The sequence below is a fragment of the Moschus berezovskii genome, chromosome 15 (genome assembly GCF_049115385.1).
Source record: "Moschus berezovskii isolate FMDL1 chromosome 15, NW_MosBer_1.0, whole genome shotgun sequence".
Taxonomy (NCBI): domain Eukaryota; kingdom Metazoa; phylum Chordata; class Mammalia; order Artiodactyla; family Moschidae; genus Moschus; species Moschus berezovskii.
This window is the reverse complement of record NC_142474.1, coordinates 85345894-85365355: the sequence shown is the minus strand read 5'-3', so window position 1 is coordinate 85365355 and position 19462 is coordinate 85345894. Positions and strand designations below refer to the sequence as shown.

Sequence of the window (19462 nt, the reverse complement as noted above, 5' to 3'; positions counted from 1 at the left end):
CTGAAGAAAAGTATTCTGCAAGGAAAAATGAGGTTAACAGTTAAAAAAAAAAGTGGAGGAGGGAAAAGAAACAGAGAGACATTCCTAGTCAAGTACAAACTTAGGGAAAAAAAAAAGTATAACAAGGTTTGTGGAAAAACACATACATTTAAAATCCATATACAACAGATCAGTAATATATCAGGTTTCCTAAGGATATACTATGAACAAAGCCTCTATTTTATATGCTTTTATTAGTATATAAATTATGCATCTATAATGTTCTTCAAGTTTTATGAAAATATCAACATACATTTATATAAAACATATTTAAGACAGAGGCTTTGGTTCATAATATAGCCCTAGTACACCGATCTGTATTACTCTGAAACTTTTTGTTTATAAACACTACCGCATCAGAGTTGAATTTTGCCACGATAAACAATGGCACTCGATTAGCCCCACATGGTCATCAGTCAGTACCTGAATGTTGTAAAGTATTACTTGAGAGAGAGAAAAATTGATTAACAAATATTCCTAACTATTCACTGGGAAAAGAACTGGTAATCAAAATTCTGAGGAGGACATATGGCTTGAAAAGAAACATTTAATGGAACACAAGATGGGGCTAAAAAGGTCAAAAATTTTACCCTAAAATTCTCATCTCACATTTGGTGGACACTGACAAAAATACTGTAACCCTTTGCTTTTCACGTAGTTCTTCTTTATTTCCTTGTTATGCAGGACCTCCTTCCTCAACATAACTACTTTCCCAGTTCTTCCCGAGAGCTTTTCGTTGTGGCAGATCTGCGGCCAGGACCTCGGGGATGGGACCCAGGCCGTGTTTGAGAGGGACATCGGTTGGGGCAGTGAATTCCTCTGCTCTGAGATGCCACTCGAGAACTCTGCAGAATGAAGGACAATCAACTTCAAGAGTGTCTGGCTTCTACCAACTGCTGGAGAAAGTCCACGGGGAGCATTCCTGCACCTCTCCAGGATGCCAGTTAACCACACCCGGCCTGGAGGACTCTACTGTGAGGGAGAACTCAGCTGGGAAAGCTGGAGCCAGCTCTGAGCTGTTCACGGGGCAGGTGGACTGGAGGGCTGACGGGCACAGAGGGAGGGGTCCACGACCCTCAGCCACCTGCCAGATGGCAACGGGGAATTTTTAGAGGAAAGCATGGCGCCATCCTCGGAAGCAGTTTCAGATGACTGAGTTAAATCATCAAGGGAATTCAGGTGATCACTTTGTTCTTTGACCTACACATGAACAATACTGTTTCACAATGTCCTTAAAATATGTATAAAATACACCCAGTGTACAAAGGTGATAAATCCCTTTCTCAAAGCAAAAGCAGAGGCTTCTTAAAAGAACAGGTTTTTATCAAAAGGATAACTTCATCAACAGAGTTTCTAAATTATGTTTTCAAACTAAATGTCTCTTCAACAAAGGAAGATTTTCTATTTTGCCACTATTCCTTTTACGAAGTATTTTTTAGAGAATAATATATGTTAAAGTTAATTTTTTTCATTTTACTATACCTTCTTCTTTCCATTTGCTGTTTTCCTTACAGGCCTAAAAAAAAAAACAAATGATTCTTTTCAGGCTAAAATTTAATAACTCAAAAACATAAGCAATAACTAAACGTTTGTGTTTTATATGACATCCTTGCATTCATAAGTAATTTCTATAAAAGGATGAAACAATAAAAAAGAGTGGCATTAAAGGACAAAGAAAATGTATCTGTAATATTAATAAAACATTAAATTTATATCAAAGGAAAAGGAAAATCCTAACATTACTCGCGTTATGTGATAGAAGCAGTATACCAGGGGTGTTTTGCAGTTGTCATTTTTAATAAGAACTGACTTTTATGGCAATAAAACCTATCTCGGAAGTATTCCCTAAGTCCTTATAAGAAAGAAACCCATTTTTTATCACGATGTTATTAGCTTTTTGAGGGCTTATTATGCAATGGCTATGCATTATTACAAGCATTTGACGTGCCTTAAAGGCATTTTAAGCCTCACGGTCATTCTGGGAGATAGGTAATATATTAGATCTTTTAGCTAGGAAGAAATGGAGCAAAGAAAGGCTGAGGCACTTGCCCAAGACCACACAGCAGTTCACCAACACCCCCGAATTCAAACCCAGGAAATCTGGCCTGAATGCTGCTGTTCCAAAATATGCTCAGAAAGTGATACTGAAAATTCTTTTTATTTATTTATTTAATTGGCTTGAGCTTGAACTTTTTTTTTTTTTTTTGGAGGCTAATTACTTTACAATATTATATTGGTTTTGCCATACATTGATATGAACCCGCCCCGGGTGTACATGTGTTCCCCTTCTTGAACCCCCCTCCCACCTCCCTCCTCCTCCTATCCTCCCTCCGGGTCAAGTCTTTTTAAGTAATATGATACCACATGAATCTATATTATTATCTCATGTCTAGCTATAACTACAAATGATAATTCTGAATCTATAAACCTATTTCTAACAAAACAAAAAGACTTTAGATGTAGGCAATATTGGAAATCGACTTTCAATAAAGATTTGCTTTTTGTAAAGAAATTCATCAATACACATTCATTCAAGCATTCTGCTGTTTCTTTACGCTTCCGACATACACTTGTGGAGCACACAGTATGTGTTAAGGACACTTTCAGTACAGGAAGCATGGTTTTTCTCATTTAGATCTTTATCATCCGAAGTAATAAACTGTACAAGATTGTTAATTGTTTCTACTGAAAATAAACAAAATCCTCCCCTTTTGAATGAAGTTAACATGATGTGATGTTTCACAGTACTTACAAAATCAGAGCTACCCTCGATGATACTATCAACTAGAATCATCAAGGAATGATTAAATCCTATTCAGTATAACCTAAATATCTGTAAATTCATGATTATATAATTTTTAAAAATCTATGTATGATAGAATGAACTTAAGTAATCATCTACATATTCATTTACATAAGAATATTATGCTTCAGAGCCAATGAACAAGCCCTTCCCCAAAACTACATATGCACAGAAGTACATATGTACATAATAAAGCATGTACAATAATAATAATGTACAGTTAATTTATTGTCATAGTTTAAAGATAATGTCATACAATCAATAGGCTTTCTAATATTGGAAATGCAAACAAGATTAAACTCAATAAACACTTCCTCCGCTGGCTCATTTCCAACAGCATACACACTCTACCAGCTCCCCTCTTAATATAAAACAAGAAACTCCTTTGAACTCCACATTCCTCTTCAATTACCATCCAGTTCTTCATTGCCTGCCCCAGTAAATATTCCCTACGGAGCTGTTTCCGTGTATTCACTACAGTCCAGCTTCCGAGTGGACTATTTACTGAAACGACTTCCGGCCAAAGGCACGGGTCCTCTCCGTAACCTTTCTGCGGTGTTCATCCAGTAGAGTTGAGGATTCTCTTCTCTTGGCCTGTATACTATATTAGGCTGCTCTATTTCCAGAAGAAGTATTCAGTGCTAATATTTCTTCCCCTAGAAATAAAGAATCTGTCCGTGTTACCTGCCATCCTCTCGATCCTCTTTCCTCGAAATGCTCTCACCATTCACATGCAGCAGACCACCAGGCAGTGAATCGGTCTTTCCAAATATTGGTGCGATCACACATTCTTCCTGTGTCCAGTTGCCATTGTTCTTTTTCTCTATTTCCTTCCTGGGCACGCCAGGATCGCTACTTTAAAAAATCCACAAAAAAGCCAATGTTTTCAAATAATTCAACTAATAAAGAATAAGAAAACAATTCTTGTAAAATTCCAACTCTTACCCATCTTAAGTCATTAATTAATTCACAAAACAGTTACGAAGTACCAACCATATGCAAGAAAACAAATTCTTCCTTCAAACACAGATATACAATTATGATACAATATGATATGTAAGAGTTGACATATGAAAGTCATAAGTGGAATAAGGAAGGATTCACAGAAGAAGTGAAGAGAGGAGGCCAAAAGGAAGAGAAAAGTGAGAAATCATTCCTATACTGGGAGATTAGAATGTGAGCACACAGGTCAGGCACACAACATCTAGGTTGTTTCCTAGGAACCTGGAAGGAAAAGTACAAAACACATGAAGGAAAGTAGAGAGATGCATCTGGAAAGACACTGGGAAGAACCTCAAGGGCGACACTGAAAACCTGGAGTCCACTGGCTAAACACAATGATTCTTAGACATAGGAGCCATAATTAGATTTACACTATATTTTTTGTTTTGCTTTTAAATACGGTAATGTTTAATTTCGGAATTTCCCTGGTTCTCCAGTGCTGAGGAATCTGCCTGCTAGTGCAGGGGGCACAGGTTCGATCCCTGGTCAGAGAAGATAGCACATGCCATGGAGCAATGAATCCTGTGCTCCACAACCACTGAAGCCAGCACCCTAGAGCCCATGCTCAGCATCAAGAGAAGCCACCACAATGAGAAGCCCAAGCACCACAGCTGCAAAGACCCAGCGCAGCCAAATAAATTAAAAAAGAAAAAAAACCCTCAGAGAGAAAAGTAACAATTTAGATGGTTTTCAGAATGACAAGTGGCACATCCACCATGAAAGAGGAAATCAAATTTAGCGAGGCTGGGGGCAGTTTACTCATAAACCACCCACATGGGTGATGTCAGCCTCAAGGATGAAAGGCAGGTGCCTCGTCAGTCCTCCTGCCACCAACAACAGTTTGGCCTCCATCCATGGACACACTCAAAGTGCTAGGAGAAAACTGCCAACCAAGAGCGCTCTATCCAGAAAAGCTGTCTTTCAGATGAAGGAGAAATAAAAACTTTCCCAGACCAAAAAAACCTGAGGGAGCTCATCACCACTAGTCCCGCCTCATAAGAAACGCTGAAAGAAGTCCCCAAACTGAAATGACAGGATGCTCATTAGTGACACGAAATAAATTTAAACATACAACACACTGTTTAAGGCAAGCATGCAGTCAAATCCAGAATACTCTACTACTGTAACATGGTGGTATGTTAACAAAGTAACTAGTATTAAGGCTAAAGGATGAGAGGATTCAAAATAACCGTCTCTCTAGTAAAATATAAAATTCGTCAATCACAAGCATTAGCTCAAGTTAGAAATGATTTTACGGGAAAATAACAAATGACCTACTGTTGCATATTGATAGAGGCTTCCCTATCAGAACCTTCATTCTGTATGGCGGGAAACTCCTGCTTGTGGTTTCCTCCACTCTTTCTCTGCTGAATCCATCGACTCTCAGCAGCAGCATGGCACACGTTGTCAGATACTTCCACTTCACTACTTTTCTGCTTCTTTTCTTCTTCAACCTTTAATGAAAGTTTGACACTAAGAACAATTGCTATGACTTAATTCTAAAGACTCTGTTTTCAATTCATTATTTGACTCAGCATTTGCCCTGATGTTAAGTGATAAAGATATTTTTGTGCTTACATTAATTTTATCACTTACAAGTCACTGAAATTTTTGTAAAACGTGCTTCTTTCTGTTTGAGGGAAAGAAACAAAATTCCCAAAATTTCAAGAAAGGCTTTCTTAATAAGATACAATTATTCACACCCAGTCTTCCCCATCTGACTGGCAGAGATAGAGACATAAACACACACAACATCTGCCCTCTTCGGTCTTTTCCACCTGGATTTTCCATGAAACAGTCAGATGTAGAGGATGTGACACCTTAGTGCCTCAGAGACAGAAAGCAATCTTTCTACTTTCTGCACTAAAGCTATTCCTTTCCCACTGCCTTTTCCAATTCTTTTGTCACTGGGATCCAGGCGATAGCAATAACCTGATGGTGTTCACTGAGATATACGAACCAAAGCTTACCGAAACACAAGGAGCAGAATGAAACTGAGGAGGTCTTAGTTAGTGTGGAATTCTGGAATATAAGTAACGCTTCCCAACTCCACATTCAATAACCATCAAATTTTATAGCTACAGGGGATAGAAATAACTATCTACCTTTGCCCCACTATTTACCAATAACAGCTTTAAAATAAAAAAAGGTTAAATGATTTGTTCAAAGCCCCCAAAGTGGCATTCCCTAACATTTTATGGCACTCAAAGAGATGATACAATTCTGTAATCTTGAATCCAATAAAATTACCAAACGAATTCCTCAAATGAATCAGGTAAGTGAAAAGCGTGACTTTGCCAAAGTAATTTAATTCGTAAGTTGGGGGTAGGGTTTATTCTCTTTTTTCTTTAAAGGAGAATAGCTACATTTTCTTGTTTTTTTGTCTTACACGAAAGAGCAAGCAAGTTTAAAAATCTGTTATGGAAGAAAGAAATAACTCACAGCAACTCAAACTTCCGTGGTTTTTTTTTTTTGGGAGATAAACACTTGATTTTTTTTTTTCTTTTTTTACTGAGGGTTGATACTACCATTGGGCTTCCCTGGTGGCTCAGATGTTAAAGAACCTGCTTTCAATGCAGGAGACCTGGCCTCGATCCCTGGGTTGGGACGATCCCGTGGAGAAGGGAATGGCTATCCACTCCAATGATATTTTGGCCTGGAGAAATCCATGGACAGGGGAGCCTGGCCAGCTACAGTCCATGGGGTCGCAAAGAATCAGAGACGACTGACCAACTCTCACACACACATATACTACCTATGTGACAAAATCACACATGTCAAAACTTACTACATTTTAGTAAACAACATAGTGAAGAGGACTCTCTCAAAAGAGACATCTGAGAGTGGTGATTAAAGCATAGGTGGGAGCACATGTACTGGTTATTACAAACATCCTGAAGTGGCCATGTTGGATATCTAAGTGCCCAGGGACTGAGGAAAGCAGAGAAGGTCACGCATATTCAACCACAATGAAGAGATTAGTGGAAATGTGTGTTTCTGTCCCTTCTCGCAGTTTCTGCTTTCTTCCCATTCTGTGGAAATGCAACTTATATTTAAGCCAACAAAGTTAAAAAGAAAAAAAACACTGCAAAACCCTAGCTGATCACTGTCCTTAAACACTTTCCTCGGTGCTTATTCTGGCTCAGGACGTTACATGGTGTGTAGCTACATGAGTTTCCCAGTCCATATGAAAGACTGACAGAGACAGAATTAGACTGATTGAAGGACAAAAGCCATGAAAACAGTTTCCTGAATTCCTATTATTTGGATGGCAGAAATAATCTATTTCTACACAAGTACCTATTTAGATAACCCCACTTTATGCATAAGTAGAAAATCGAAATGGACCAGATCATCCTGAAAGGGAGAAACCAAAGCAAGAGCAAATGAACCTCTACCTCTTTTGGAAGCAGAATGTTCTCTTTTTCTGAAGCTAACAACACTACTTGCACCATGTCTATTGCGTTCTTACACCTCTGCATCAGTTCAGTTCAGTCGCTCAGTCGTGTCCGACTCTCCGCGACCCCATGAATCACAGCACGCCAGGCCTCCCTGTCCATCACCAACTCCCGGAGTTCACTCAAACTCATGTCCACAGAGTCGGTGATGCCATCCAGCCATCTCATTCTGCGTCGTCCCCTTCTCCTCCCGCCCCCAACCTTTCCCAGCATCAGAGTCTTTTCCAGTGAGTCAACTCGTCGCATGAGGTGGCCAAAGTATTGCAGCTTCAGCTTTAGCATCAGTCCCTCCAATGAACATCCAGGACTGATCTCCTCTAGAATGGACTGGTTGGATCTCCTTGCAGTATAAGGGACTCTCAAGAGTCTTCTCCAACACCACAGTTCAAAAGCATCGATTCTTCGGCGATCAGCTTCCTTCACAGTCCAACTCTCACATCCATACATGACCACGGGAAAAACCACTGCCTTGACTAGACGGACCTTGGTTGGCAAAGTAATGTCTCTGCTTTTTAATATACTATCAAGGTTGGTCATAACTTTCCTTCCAAGGAGCAAGAGTCTTTTAATTTCATGGCTGCAATCAGCATCTGCAGTGATTTTGGAGCCCAAAAAAATAAAGTCTGACACTGTTTCCACTGTTTTTCCATCTATTGCCCATGAAGTGATGGGACCAGATGCCATGATCTTTGTTTTCTGAATGTTGAGCTTCAAGCCAACCTTTTCACTCTCCTCTTTCACTTTCATCAAGAGGCTTTTGAGTTCCTCTTCACTTTCTGCCATAAGGGTAGTGTCATCTGCATATCCGAGGTTATTGATATTTCTCCCAGCAATCTTGATTCCAGCTTGTGCTTCTTCCAGCCCAGCGTTCCTCATGATGTACTCTGCATAGAAGTTAAATAAGCAAGGTGACAATATACAACCTTGACGTACACCTTTTCCTATTTGGAACCAGTCTGTTGTTCCATGTCCAGTTCTAACTGTTGCTTCCTGACCTGCATACAGGTTTCTCAAGAGGCAGGTCAGGTGGTCTGGGATTCCCATCTCTTTCAGAATGTTCCACAGTTTATTGTGATCCACACAGTCAAAGGCTTTGGCATAGTCAATGAAGCAGAAATAGATGTTTTTCTGAAACTCTCTTGCTTTCTCCATGATCCAGCGGATGTTGGCAATTTGATCTCTGGTGCCTCTGCCTTTTCTAAAACCTGGCTGCAATTGTTCACTGAGATACACTTTGGCTGCTCCGTGACTCTTCGGTGGAGAAGAATTCCCATCTTCTAATTCGGGTTCCACGCTTTCATCGTCACTAGCCCTGCAATTATCTGCATGCAGTAGCTTCTGGAACCAGCCCTGTATTGGTTTGCTTTTCTTATCGATATTTTTAACGACTGCAGGAGTACCGTGAGGTTTTATTTGAGTTACGTCTTTCATCTAACCGGAGCAGACAAGCCACAGACTAGACTGATGTGTCTCTCCGATGTCTAACTTCCGACTAGTGGGATTTTTGCCTCATATTGTCTGACATTGTCATATCAAACCCTTGGTCTTCTTTCACTTCAAATGTAACTACCTGGTCCCCTACTTGTTTATTTTCAACATCATTATAAAAACTCTCCTCATTTTTGATAAACACAGGTTCAATATCTAGTTTATCACTTTCAAGGTCTATTTTATTTTCACTGAAAAGAAGCTTTGAAGGTGACTGACAAGCGTATCCCGGGCACCCATAGTCTATTCGAGGCAGAGACATATGGAAACAAACAAGAGCAGAAGAGTATCCTCCGACAGCTCTGCAGCTGAAGCGGACAGAGCACAGGAAGGCCACCAAGGAGAGAGGAGGCAGGTGTACCTGCGAGCTCAAGGACCGCTGTGACAAAGGGCTGTGTCTCAGAAGATGGAGAGTGCAGAGCCGGGGGGGTGAGGGGCTTCTAGAAGGCCGGCCCGAGCCAACACATGAGGTGCGCAACAACGTTGACAAGTCACGTGGAAAACCAGATCACAGGTACTGGGAACTGAATAGAGACACAAAACTGGAGGACCAGGTTCAAACAGGAAAAAGCAAGTGTCATCTTCTTCCTCCCGGTGACAGGGATCTACTAAACAAGTAAAGGCATCACATCATCACAAACATATTTTGTTTTCGGTGGTGCCACGCTTTTATTCAAATGACGGGAAAGACTGCACTGCACTAGGAAGTAGCAAGTTCAGTTTAGTTCAGTCGTTCAGTTGTGTCCGATTCTCTGTGACCCCATGGACTGCAGCACGCCAGGTCTCCCTGACCATCACTCCCAAAGTTTACTCAAACTCATGTCCGTTGAGTCGGTGATGCCATCCAACCATCTCATCCTCTGTCGTCCCCTTCTCTTTCTGCCTTCAATCTTTCCCAGCATCAGGGTCTTTCCGAATGAGTCAGCTCTTCGCATCAGGTGGCCAAAGTTTCAGCTTCAGCCTCAGTCCTTCCAATGAATATTCGGGACTGATTTCCTTTCGGATGGACTGGTTGGATCTCCTTGCAGTTCACGGGACTCTCAAGAGTCTTCTCCAACACCACAGTTCAAAAGCATCAATTCTTTGGCGCTCAGCTGTCTTTATAGTCCAACTCTCATATCCATACATGACTACTGGAAAAATCATAGCTTTGACTAGACGGACTTTTGTTGGCCAAGCAATGTCTCTGCTTTTTAATATGCTGTCTAGATTGGTCATAACTTTTCTTCCAGGGAGCAAGTGTCTTTTAATTTCATGGCTGCAGTCACCATCTGCAGTGATTTTGGAGCCCAAGAAAATATAGCTTGTCATTGTTTCCTCTGTTTCCCCATCTACTTCCCATGAAGTGTTGGGACCGGATGCCATGATCTTAGTTTTCCAAATGTCGAGCTTTAAGCCAACTTTTTCACTCTCCTCTTTCACTTTCATCAAGACGATCTTCAGTTCCTCTTTGCCTTCTGCCATAAGGGTGGTGTCATCTGCATATCTGAAGTTATTCATATTTCTCCTGGCAATCTTGATTCCAGCTTGTGTTTCATCCAGCCCAGAGTTTCTCATGATGTACTACTCTGCGTATTAGTTAAATAAGCAGGGTGACAATAAACAGCCTTGATGTACCCCTTTCCCGATTTGGATATTTGGCCTTGGAGTACAGAATGAAGCAGGGCAAAGGCTCATAGAGTTCTGCCAAGAGATCGCACTGGTCATAGGAAACACCCTCTTCCAAGAACAGAAGAGAAGATTCTACACATGGACATCACCAGATGGTCAATACCGAAGTCAGGTTGATTATATTCTTTGCAGCCAAAGATGGAGAAGTTCTATACAGTCAGCAAAATCAAGACCGGGAGTTGACTGTGGCTCAGACCATGAACTCCTTAGAGCCAAATTCAGACTGAGATTGAAGGAAGTAGAAAATATGACCGTATTTTACAGGAGAGCATTAAAAATATAATTAAAAAAAAACTTATAAGCAATGCTCCAGAGTGGACAGTAAGCACACTAGACGCTGTACATCACCCAAAGTGTCCATGAAACTGGAATTAAAAAGCAAATTTGGCTTTAAAAACAGCCAAATAAAAATGGTAACAGTCATTCTAAAACAAACTGCAGAGCCAGGAGGAATGAAAAGATTGACAAGTATATTTTACAAAGGTTACTCTGGCACCAATGTAAAAAAGAACTTCAGGGTAGCAAAACTAGAAAGGAATATTTCAAGATTATAGGGGAGACAGTGAGTTATGCTGATAAGATATGACAAATGATAAGCAGGCAGAAAATACTGAACTTCCTGAGTGACTGGAGGTGGTATTTTCAAGGAAGTTTGGAGTCCAGGATTTTTCCTGCTCTGATGCTGTCTACTAGGATGGGGAGGACAGATGAAGGGATAGCTTACAAAGAGTCAGGGATGAGGGAAGCGTCAGGGACAATGCGTTCAGTTTGGGGTGTAATAAATTATTTTCAGGCGTGCAAGGGTCTCAGAAGAAAGGAGTTGGGTAAATACACTTGAATTAGACATAGATAAACTTATTCAGGTAAAACATATACTGTAAAGATAATTATTTGTAAAAGATACTGCTGCTGCTGCTAAGTCACTTCAGTCGTGTCCGACTCTGTGTGACCCCACAGATGGAAGCCCACCAGGCTCCCCCGCCCCTGGGATTCTCCAGGCAAGAACACTGGAGTGGGTTGCCATTTCCTTCTCCAATGTGTGAAAGTGAAAAGTGAAAGTGAAGTCGCTCAGTCGTGTCTGACCCTCAGCGACCCCATGCTACTAACCTGGTATAATTAATGCAAACCTAGGCAGAATTCTGAACTTTTGAAAATAAAACAATACCAGGGGAAGAAAGCTGTGAGGCTAAAATTGTCAATTATATATTTCAACATGTTTCAAGGATATAAAAATATACTGTTATAAATATATGCAAATACTCATTTCGGTCGTATTACCATAATAAGCATTTTTAAGTTTAATGAAAAGGTTTAATTGTAAAACACCAATTCAAGACGCGACAAGAAGACTCTCTTTTAAAATTGACCTTAAAAGACAAGTTTTAATTTGTCGAAGAGAAATGCTTATGTGAGGATGGAATTATGAGGCAGTTTAAAGTACTACTATGACATAAGAAAGAAATAGAAAGCCTATTTGAAAAGATCCCATTCAAAATGGAGGGAGAAATCAAAAGCTTTACAGACAAAGCAAAAGTTAAGAGAACTGAGCACTGCCAAACCAGCCTTTGTGGCTCAGAATCTGCCTGTAATGCAGGAGGCCGGGTTCAATCCCTGGGTTGGGAAGATCCCCTGGAGAAGAGAAAGGCTACCCACTCCAGTATTCTGGCCTAGAGGATTCCATGGGGTCACAAAGAGTCGGACACGACTGTGTGACTTTCACTTTCACACCAGCCTCACAACAAACACTAAAGGGATTTACAGCCAGTAAACACAAGAGATAGGAAAGACCTACAAAAGCAAACCCAAAACAATTCAGAAAATGTCAACACAAACGTATATATTGATTATTACTTTAATGTAAGTGGATTCAATGCACCAACCAAAAGATACGGAATAGCTGAATGAATAAAAAAACAACAGCCAAATATATACTGCCCACAAGAGACCCGCTTCAGACCTAGAGACACATACAGACCGAAAGTAAATGGATGGAAAAAGATATTCCATTTGAATGGTAACCAAAAGAAAGCCAGTGTGGCAATCCTTATTTCACACAAAATAGACTTTCAAATAAAGAATATTATAAGAGACAAAGAAGGACACTACATAATGACCAAAGGATCGATCCAAGAAGAAGACATAACAATTGGAAATATTTATGCCCCCAACATAGAAGCACCTCAATACACAAGGCAAACACTAACAGGCATAAGAGGGGAATTCAATAGCAACACAGTCATAGTGGGGCACTTTAACACCCCCCTTACACCAATGGACAGATCATCCAAACAGAGAATCAATAAGGAAACCCAAAACTTCAATGAAATATTAGACCCAAAGGACCTAACTGATATCTTCATGACTTTCCATCCAAATGCAGAAGAATACACTTTGTTCTCAACTGCACATGGAACATTCTCCAGGATAGACCGCATCTTGGACCACAAATTTTAAAAACTGAAAATATATCACGTATCTTCTCTGGCCACAACACTATGAGAGCAGAGATCGACTACAGGAAAAAAAAACGGCAAAAAACACAAACTCATGGCGATTAAACAATTCATTACTAAATAACGAAAAGGTTACTGAAGAAATAAGAAGGGAAATCAGAAGATTCCTAGAAACAAATGACAACAAAAACACGACCACCCAAAACCTACGGGATTCAGTAAAAGCACTTCTAAGACCAACCTGGATAGTATATTAAAAAGCAGAGACATTACTTTGCCAACCAAGGTCCGTCTAGTCAAGGCTATGGTTTTTCCCGTGGTCGTGTATGGGTGTGAGAGTTGGACTGTGAAGAAGGCTGATCGCCGAAGAATTGATGCTTTTGAACTGTGGTGCTGGAGAAGACTCTTGAGAGTCCCTTGGACTGCAAGGAGATCCAACCAGTCCATTCTAAAGGAGATCAATCCTGGGTGTTCATTGGAAGGACTGATGCTAAAGCTGAAACTCCAATACTTTGGCCACCTCATGCGACGAGTTGACTCACTGGAAAAGACTCTGATGCTGGAAGGGATTGGGGGCGGGAGGAGACGGGGACGACAGAGAATGAGATGGCTGGATGGCATCACCGACTCGATGGACTTGAGTTTGAGTGAACAGGAGTCACTCAAGTTGGTGATGGACAGGGAGGCCTGGCGTGCTGTGATTCCTGGGGTCGCAAAGAGTCGGACACGACTGAGCGACTGAACTGAACTGAACTGAACTGAAGAGAGAAGTCGAGAGCAGCACAATCCTACCTCAAGGACAAGAAAAGCATTGAACAGGCAACACTCTACATTTAAAGCAGCTGGAAAAAGAACCAAAACCCCCCAAAGTCAGCCAAAGCAAAGAAATGGTACAGATCAGAGCAGAAATAAATGAAAAAGAAAATGAAGGAAACCATAGCAAAGATTAATCAGACGAAATACTGGTTCTTTGCGAAGATAAGCAAAATGGACAAACCACTCGCCAGGCTCATCAAGAACAGAAGGGAGAAAAATCAAATTGACAAGATTAGAGATGAAAAAGGAGAGGTTACAACAGACAACACAGAAATGAAGAGGATCATAAGAGAATGTTATGAGCAACAATATGCTAATAAGAGAGACAACTGAGAGGAAAGGGACAGATTCTTAGAAAAGTTCAAGCCCCCAAAACTGAATCAGGGAGAAATAAAAATTACAAGCAAGCCAATTACAAACACCGAAATGGAAGGTGTTATCCAAAATCTCCCAAAAACAAAAGCCCAGGGCCAGATAGCTTCACAGGGGAATTTTATCAAACATTTAGAGAAGAGCTAATGCCTAGTTTTCTGAAACTCTTCCAAAACACTGCAGAGGAAGGAACACTTCCAAACTCATTCTATGAGGCCACAATCACCTTGATACCAAAACCAGGCAGACACAACACAAAAAAGAAAATTACAGGCCAATATCACTGACAAACACAGATGTAAAAATCCTCAACAAAATTCCAGCAAACACAATTCAACAACACATTCCATAGCTCATACACCATGATCAATTCGGCCTTATGCCAGGGATGCAAGGATTCTTCAATATACACAAACCAATTTCAATGTGATGCACCATCTTAACAAACTGAAAACTAAGAACCATATGATCATCTCAACAGAGGCAGAAAAAGCCTTTGACACAATTCAGCACCTGTTTATGACAAAAGCGCTCGAGAAAATGGACACAGGAGGAACCTACGCCAACATAGTAAAGGCCATATAGGATAAACCCACGGCAAACACTATTCTCAATGAGGAAAAATGAAAAGCATTCCCTCTAAGATCAGGAACGAGACAAAAGCTGTCCATTCTCACCACCATTACTCAGCATGGTTTTGGAAGTCCTAGCTATGGCAATCAGAGAAGAAAAAGAAAGAAAAGGAATCCAGATCTGAAAAGAAGAAGTAAAACTCTCACTTTTGCAAATGACATGGTACTACACGTAGAAAACCCAAAAGAAACTATCTATTTTCTAGTAAAAGAAAATTACTAGAGCTAAACAATGAATTTAGCAAAGTTGTATGATACAAGGTCCATACACAGAGATGACTTGAATTCCTATATACGAACAATGGAAACTCAGAAAGTGAAATTAATGAGCCAGTCCCATTCACCACTGAAACAAAAGGAATGAAATATCTAGTAATAAACCTACCTAAGGAGACAAAAGACCTGTCTACGGAAAATTCTAAGACACCGAGGAAAGATAAGAAAGGCGACATAAACAGGTGGAGAGAGATTCCAGATTCCCGGGTAGGAAGAATGAATAGTGTGAAAATGACTATACTACCAAAGGCAATCTACAGATTCAGTGTGATCACTTTCAAATTGCCAATGGCATTTTTCACAGAACTAGAACAAGGTCCACAATGGAATATTACTCAGCCATAAAGAGAAACACACTTGAGTCAGTTCTAACGAGGTTGGCAAACCTAGAGCCTATTCTCCGGAGTCAAGCAAGTCAGAAAGAGAAATATAAATATCATATACTATTTCGCACAGATATGGAATCTACAAAAATTCTGAATCTACAAAGGTACCGATGAATTTATTTCCTGGGCAGCAATGGAGAAACAGACATGGAGAACAGACTTATGGACATGGGGGGAGGGGGGGAGGGAGAGGGTGAGATGGATGGAAAGAGTAACATGGAAACTTACAATTCCATATGTAAAATAGACAGCCAATGGGAATTTGCTGTATGGCCCAGGGAACTCAGAAAGGGACTCTGTGACGATCTAGAAGCGTGGGATGGGGAGGCAGATGGGAGGAGGGTTTGGGAGGAAGGGGACATTGGGTGTACCTATGGCTGATCCTTGTTGATGTCGGACAGAAAACAACAAAATTCTGTAAAGCGATTATCCTTCAATTAAAAAATAAATACATTTTCCAAAAACCCCATTTATTTGAAAATTTCGTCGTTTTCTTCTTATTTCCCTGTAAACGGCACACTAACGGCTCTGATTTTCTATCTATGCCTTCTGCAACGGCAGATAAAGACTGAAGCAACAATTTGGATGTACGAAAATTAGTAAAACTACGATTATCCAAGTCGGAGATTTTAAAGTTTTCACATACATCTATGATTATCAAGCAGGATAAAATAGTCACATCAGGAAAGAACAAATGAGCTGAGAAAATCAAGCAACCACGATGGCTGAGTTTTAGATATGGAACAATTTGCATTTCAGTTTAACATGCATAACAAAGAACTGACATGCTAATTTAACACCTATAAATACTGAAGCTAATAAAGTTTCTTAAAACTGAAACCTAACTTAAAAATAACTTCTTAACTTAAAAAATTACTCCTTAAAAATAAACTTCTTTAAATTTTATTCTGTAATAAAATTCTTAAAATGGAATATACACATTACTAGAGATATTTTAAAAAGTAAAACATTATCTTTCTGAGATAATTTTACAAAGTCTGTTGGTAATGCTTCTTTGCTTATGATTTTATAACAAGTAGTCTACATAAGAAAAAAATCATGAATTGTGATTTCATTCATTTAATGGGTGTAATTGCCCATGACTTGCAGATATTAGGAAAAGATAAATCAGAATCTCTCGGCGGGAGGGGCGCGGGGGGACGTTCGACATCTTTTCTTTAAGACTGTTGCAGCTTACATTGTCTCATGTCATGAAGAGAGTTTAAGAATCTCATGTATATAATTATAAATTAAAATTTCAATAAAAGACAAGATAAAATGCTTACTTATTTCCCCTTTATTTTCAAAAAGATCCAAAACCTCCATCAAGATTATACCAAACCGGAAGATAAATTAGTTAAGTACATTAAGTATGTATCAAACACTAAGTTAGCAACCACAAGAAACAGAAGGGCCACAACTTCTTAATTTATCTGCTAAGGCCTAAAACAGAGCTCATCTAGAACTGCGTATGAATTAACGTTTTGCTAGATTAAATAGAAGACATCGCTTCATTAGTTTCAAAGTGAGAATTCTTTTAAAAACAGAACTCACTTCAAATTGAAATGAACTTCCAGAGGGAACCATATTCAATATAGATATATACATATACAAGCGTAACCAAGTCACATTGCTATACACCTGAAACTAACACAGTATTGTAAATGACTACACTTCAATGAAAGAAAAAAACAGAGACAACCATCAGCCTCAAAGACAACCACCAAAACAGCTAAGGAGCAAACGTTCTTTCAGTTCTTCACAAAAATCAGCTATATGCCATTCAGAAGAGTATAAGTACTGAGTTTTCACAACCTCACTTTCTCCTAAGTGGAACTGGAAATAACTCATCTCATATTTATAACATAGAGTACCTCATCCGACTTACCCCCACTATTTCGGTTGTGTTTCTAAAATAATCTGTTTCATCGTGACCTTCATTCCATCTCCTATTCATCTTATCTTTCTTAAATGAATTCTTCCCCTTCATCGCCCTCCCAGCTTCATATTCATCTAGCTGTTTTTCCTAATCGCTTTGTAATTTGTTTCTTTCATAATGGCATACTTAGTATGCCAACATTTATAAATCGGAATCATGCAGATATGTTGCTCTTATCACATCATTTCGTATCATGACTTTGAAGTCTTCCATTTCCGCGGTGGGATCCTTTTTGTCATCATAAGGATCAAGGGAACGATGTGTGAGAAAGTACAGGGGAAACAGAGTTAAAAACAAAACAACTAACCTTTGCTAGACCAAGGCCTGCGGGAGTCCTGAGTGGTTCTGGAAGAGGCTCAGGCTTTGGGAAGGCAGGATGCGAGAAGCCCTGGACTCCAGGTGATGTTTTGGGAAAGGTTTCAACCACATCTCCAATTTCACGATCAGAATTCTTGTCCTCAGAGAAGGTGGTACTCCCTGGCATCACAATGCCACATTCTAATACAGTGAAAGCAGAAAGTACATGAGAACCTGGGTCGTTTCAAATCAGGGAAGAACACCAGGTGGACAGTCTTCAAATAACTTACTGTTTCTCTTGGATTGCTGCAAAGCCTCCGTTAGCCTTGCTAAGTTTGATTTCGGGACATGCTGGAGAAGAAAATAAGAGCTTGAAGAATGACAAGTATCAACTCGGATAAAAGAATTATAACCTCCCCCATTCCTCTCTGATCGAACACAAAGAGCACAGGCTCTGCAGTCATTCAGATGTGGATTCAAACCCCAGTTCTGCCACTGACTGTCCTTCTCATGGGGTAAGCACTGTGACAGATGACATCAGAAGCCCCGGATGTTCCTCTCCTTACCCCTAACTGACTGCTGGACAAATACCATGACACCCACTAGATTATTTGCTCTGCCAAACTGTTGTAGAAAAAAAATTTATCCCTGGGAGTAGTTTAGAGTACTATTGAAAAACTAAGGCATTTAAATTAATTGCTACATTTCGAAATTTGCTTGCATGATTTCTATATGCATGAATTATCACTTGGGAAAGCAAATATGAAAGTTTAGATTTCAGTAGAACCTTATTTAGATAGGTTACAAGCGCAAACAGGATACGCTGCTTCTATTCTGTTTGTTAAACAACTAAAGACAAATGATTGTTTCCATTCGGCTCCTTCGAAGAAAAAGGGAAAAAAAAAAAAAAAAAACAAGAGTAAACCTGTAGGGAAATGATCACGAATGAAAGCCACAAACACTAAACAGAACGCCGTAATCAAACATGTCCACAATAGACGCAGAGAGAGATGGACGGAAAGAACAGACCCTGAAGAAAAGTATTCTGCAAGGAAAAATGAGGTTAACAGTTAAAAAAAAAAGTGGAGGAGGGAAAAGAAACAGAGAGACATTCCTAGTCAAGTACAAACTTAGGGAAAAAAAAAAAGTATAACAAGGTTTGTGGAAAAACACATACATTTAAAATCCATATACAACAGATCAGTAATATATCAGGTTTCCTAAGGATATACTATGAACAAAGCCTCTATTTTATATGCTTTTATTAATATATAAATTATGCATCTATAATGTTCTTCAAGTTTTATGAAAATATCAACATACATTTATATAAAACATATTTAAGACAGAGGCTTTGGTTCATAATATAGCCCTAGTACACCGATCTGTATTACTCTGAAACTTTTTGTTTATAAACACTACCGCATCAGAGTTGAATTTTGCCACGATAAACAATGGCACTCGATTAGCCCCACATGGTCATCAGTCAGTACCTGAATGTTGTAAAGTATTACTTGAGAGAGAGAAAAATTGATTAACAAATATTCCTAACCATTCACTGGGAAAAGAACTGGTAATCAAAATTCTGAGGAGGACATATGGCTTGAAAAGAAACATTTAATGGAACACAAGATGGGGCTAAAAAGGTCAAAAATTTTACCCTAAAATTCTCATCTCACATTTGGTGGACACTGACAAAAATACTGTAACCCTTTGCTTTTCACGTAGTTCTTCTTTATTTCCTTGTTATGCAGGACCTCCTTCCTCAACATAACTACTTTCCCAGTTCTTCCCGAGAGCTTTTCGTTGTGGCAGATCTGCGGCCAGGAC

General features: G+C 39.6%; 1 protein-coding gene across 1 annotated transcript in view; it reads right to left on the bottom strand.

Moving 5' to 3' along the window:
* Positions 1-19462, bottom strand: part of LOC129556201 (ankyrin repeat domain-containing protein 26-like) — a 125378-nt gene that overhangs the window by 83994 nt on the left and 21922 nt on the right. The window contains exons 11-15 of the mRNA XM_088844315.1: positions 17923-17983; positions 17643-17833; positions 5123-5298; positions 3527-3697; positions 1522-1555 (exon numbers count right to left, since the gene is read on the bottom strand). Coding sequence (XP_088700441.1) covers positions 1522-1555; positions 3527-3697; positions 5123-5298; positions 17643-17833; positions 17923-17983 — 633 coding nt within the window. The remainder of the gene's footprint in view (positions 1-1521; positions 1556-3526; positions 3698-5122; positions 5299-17642; positions 17834-17922; positions 17984-19462) is intronic.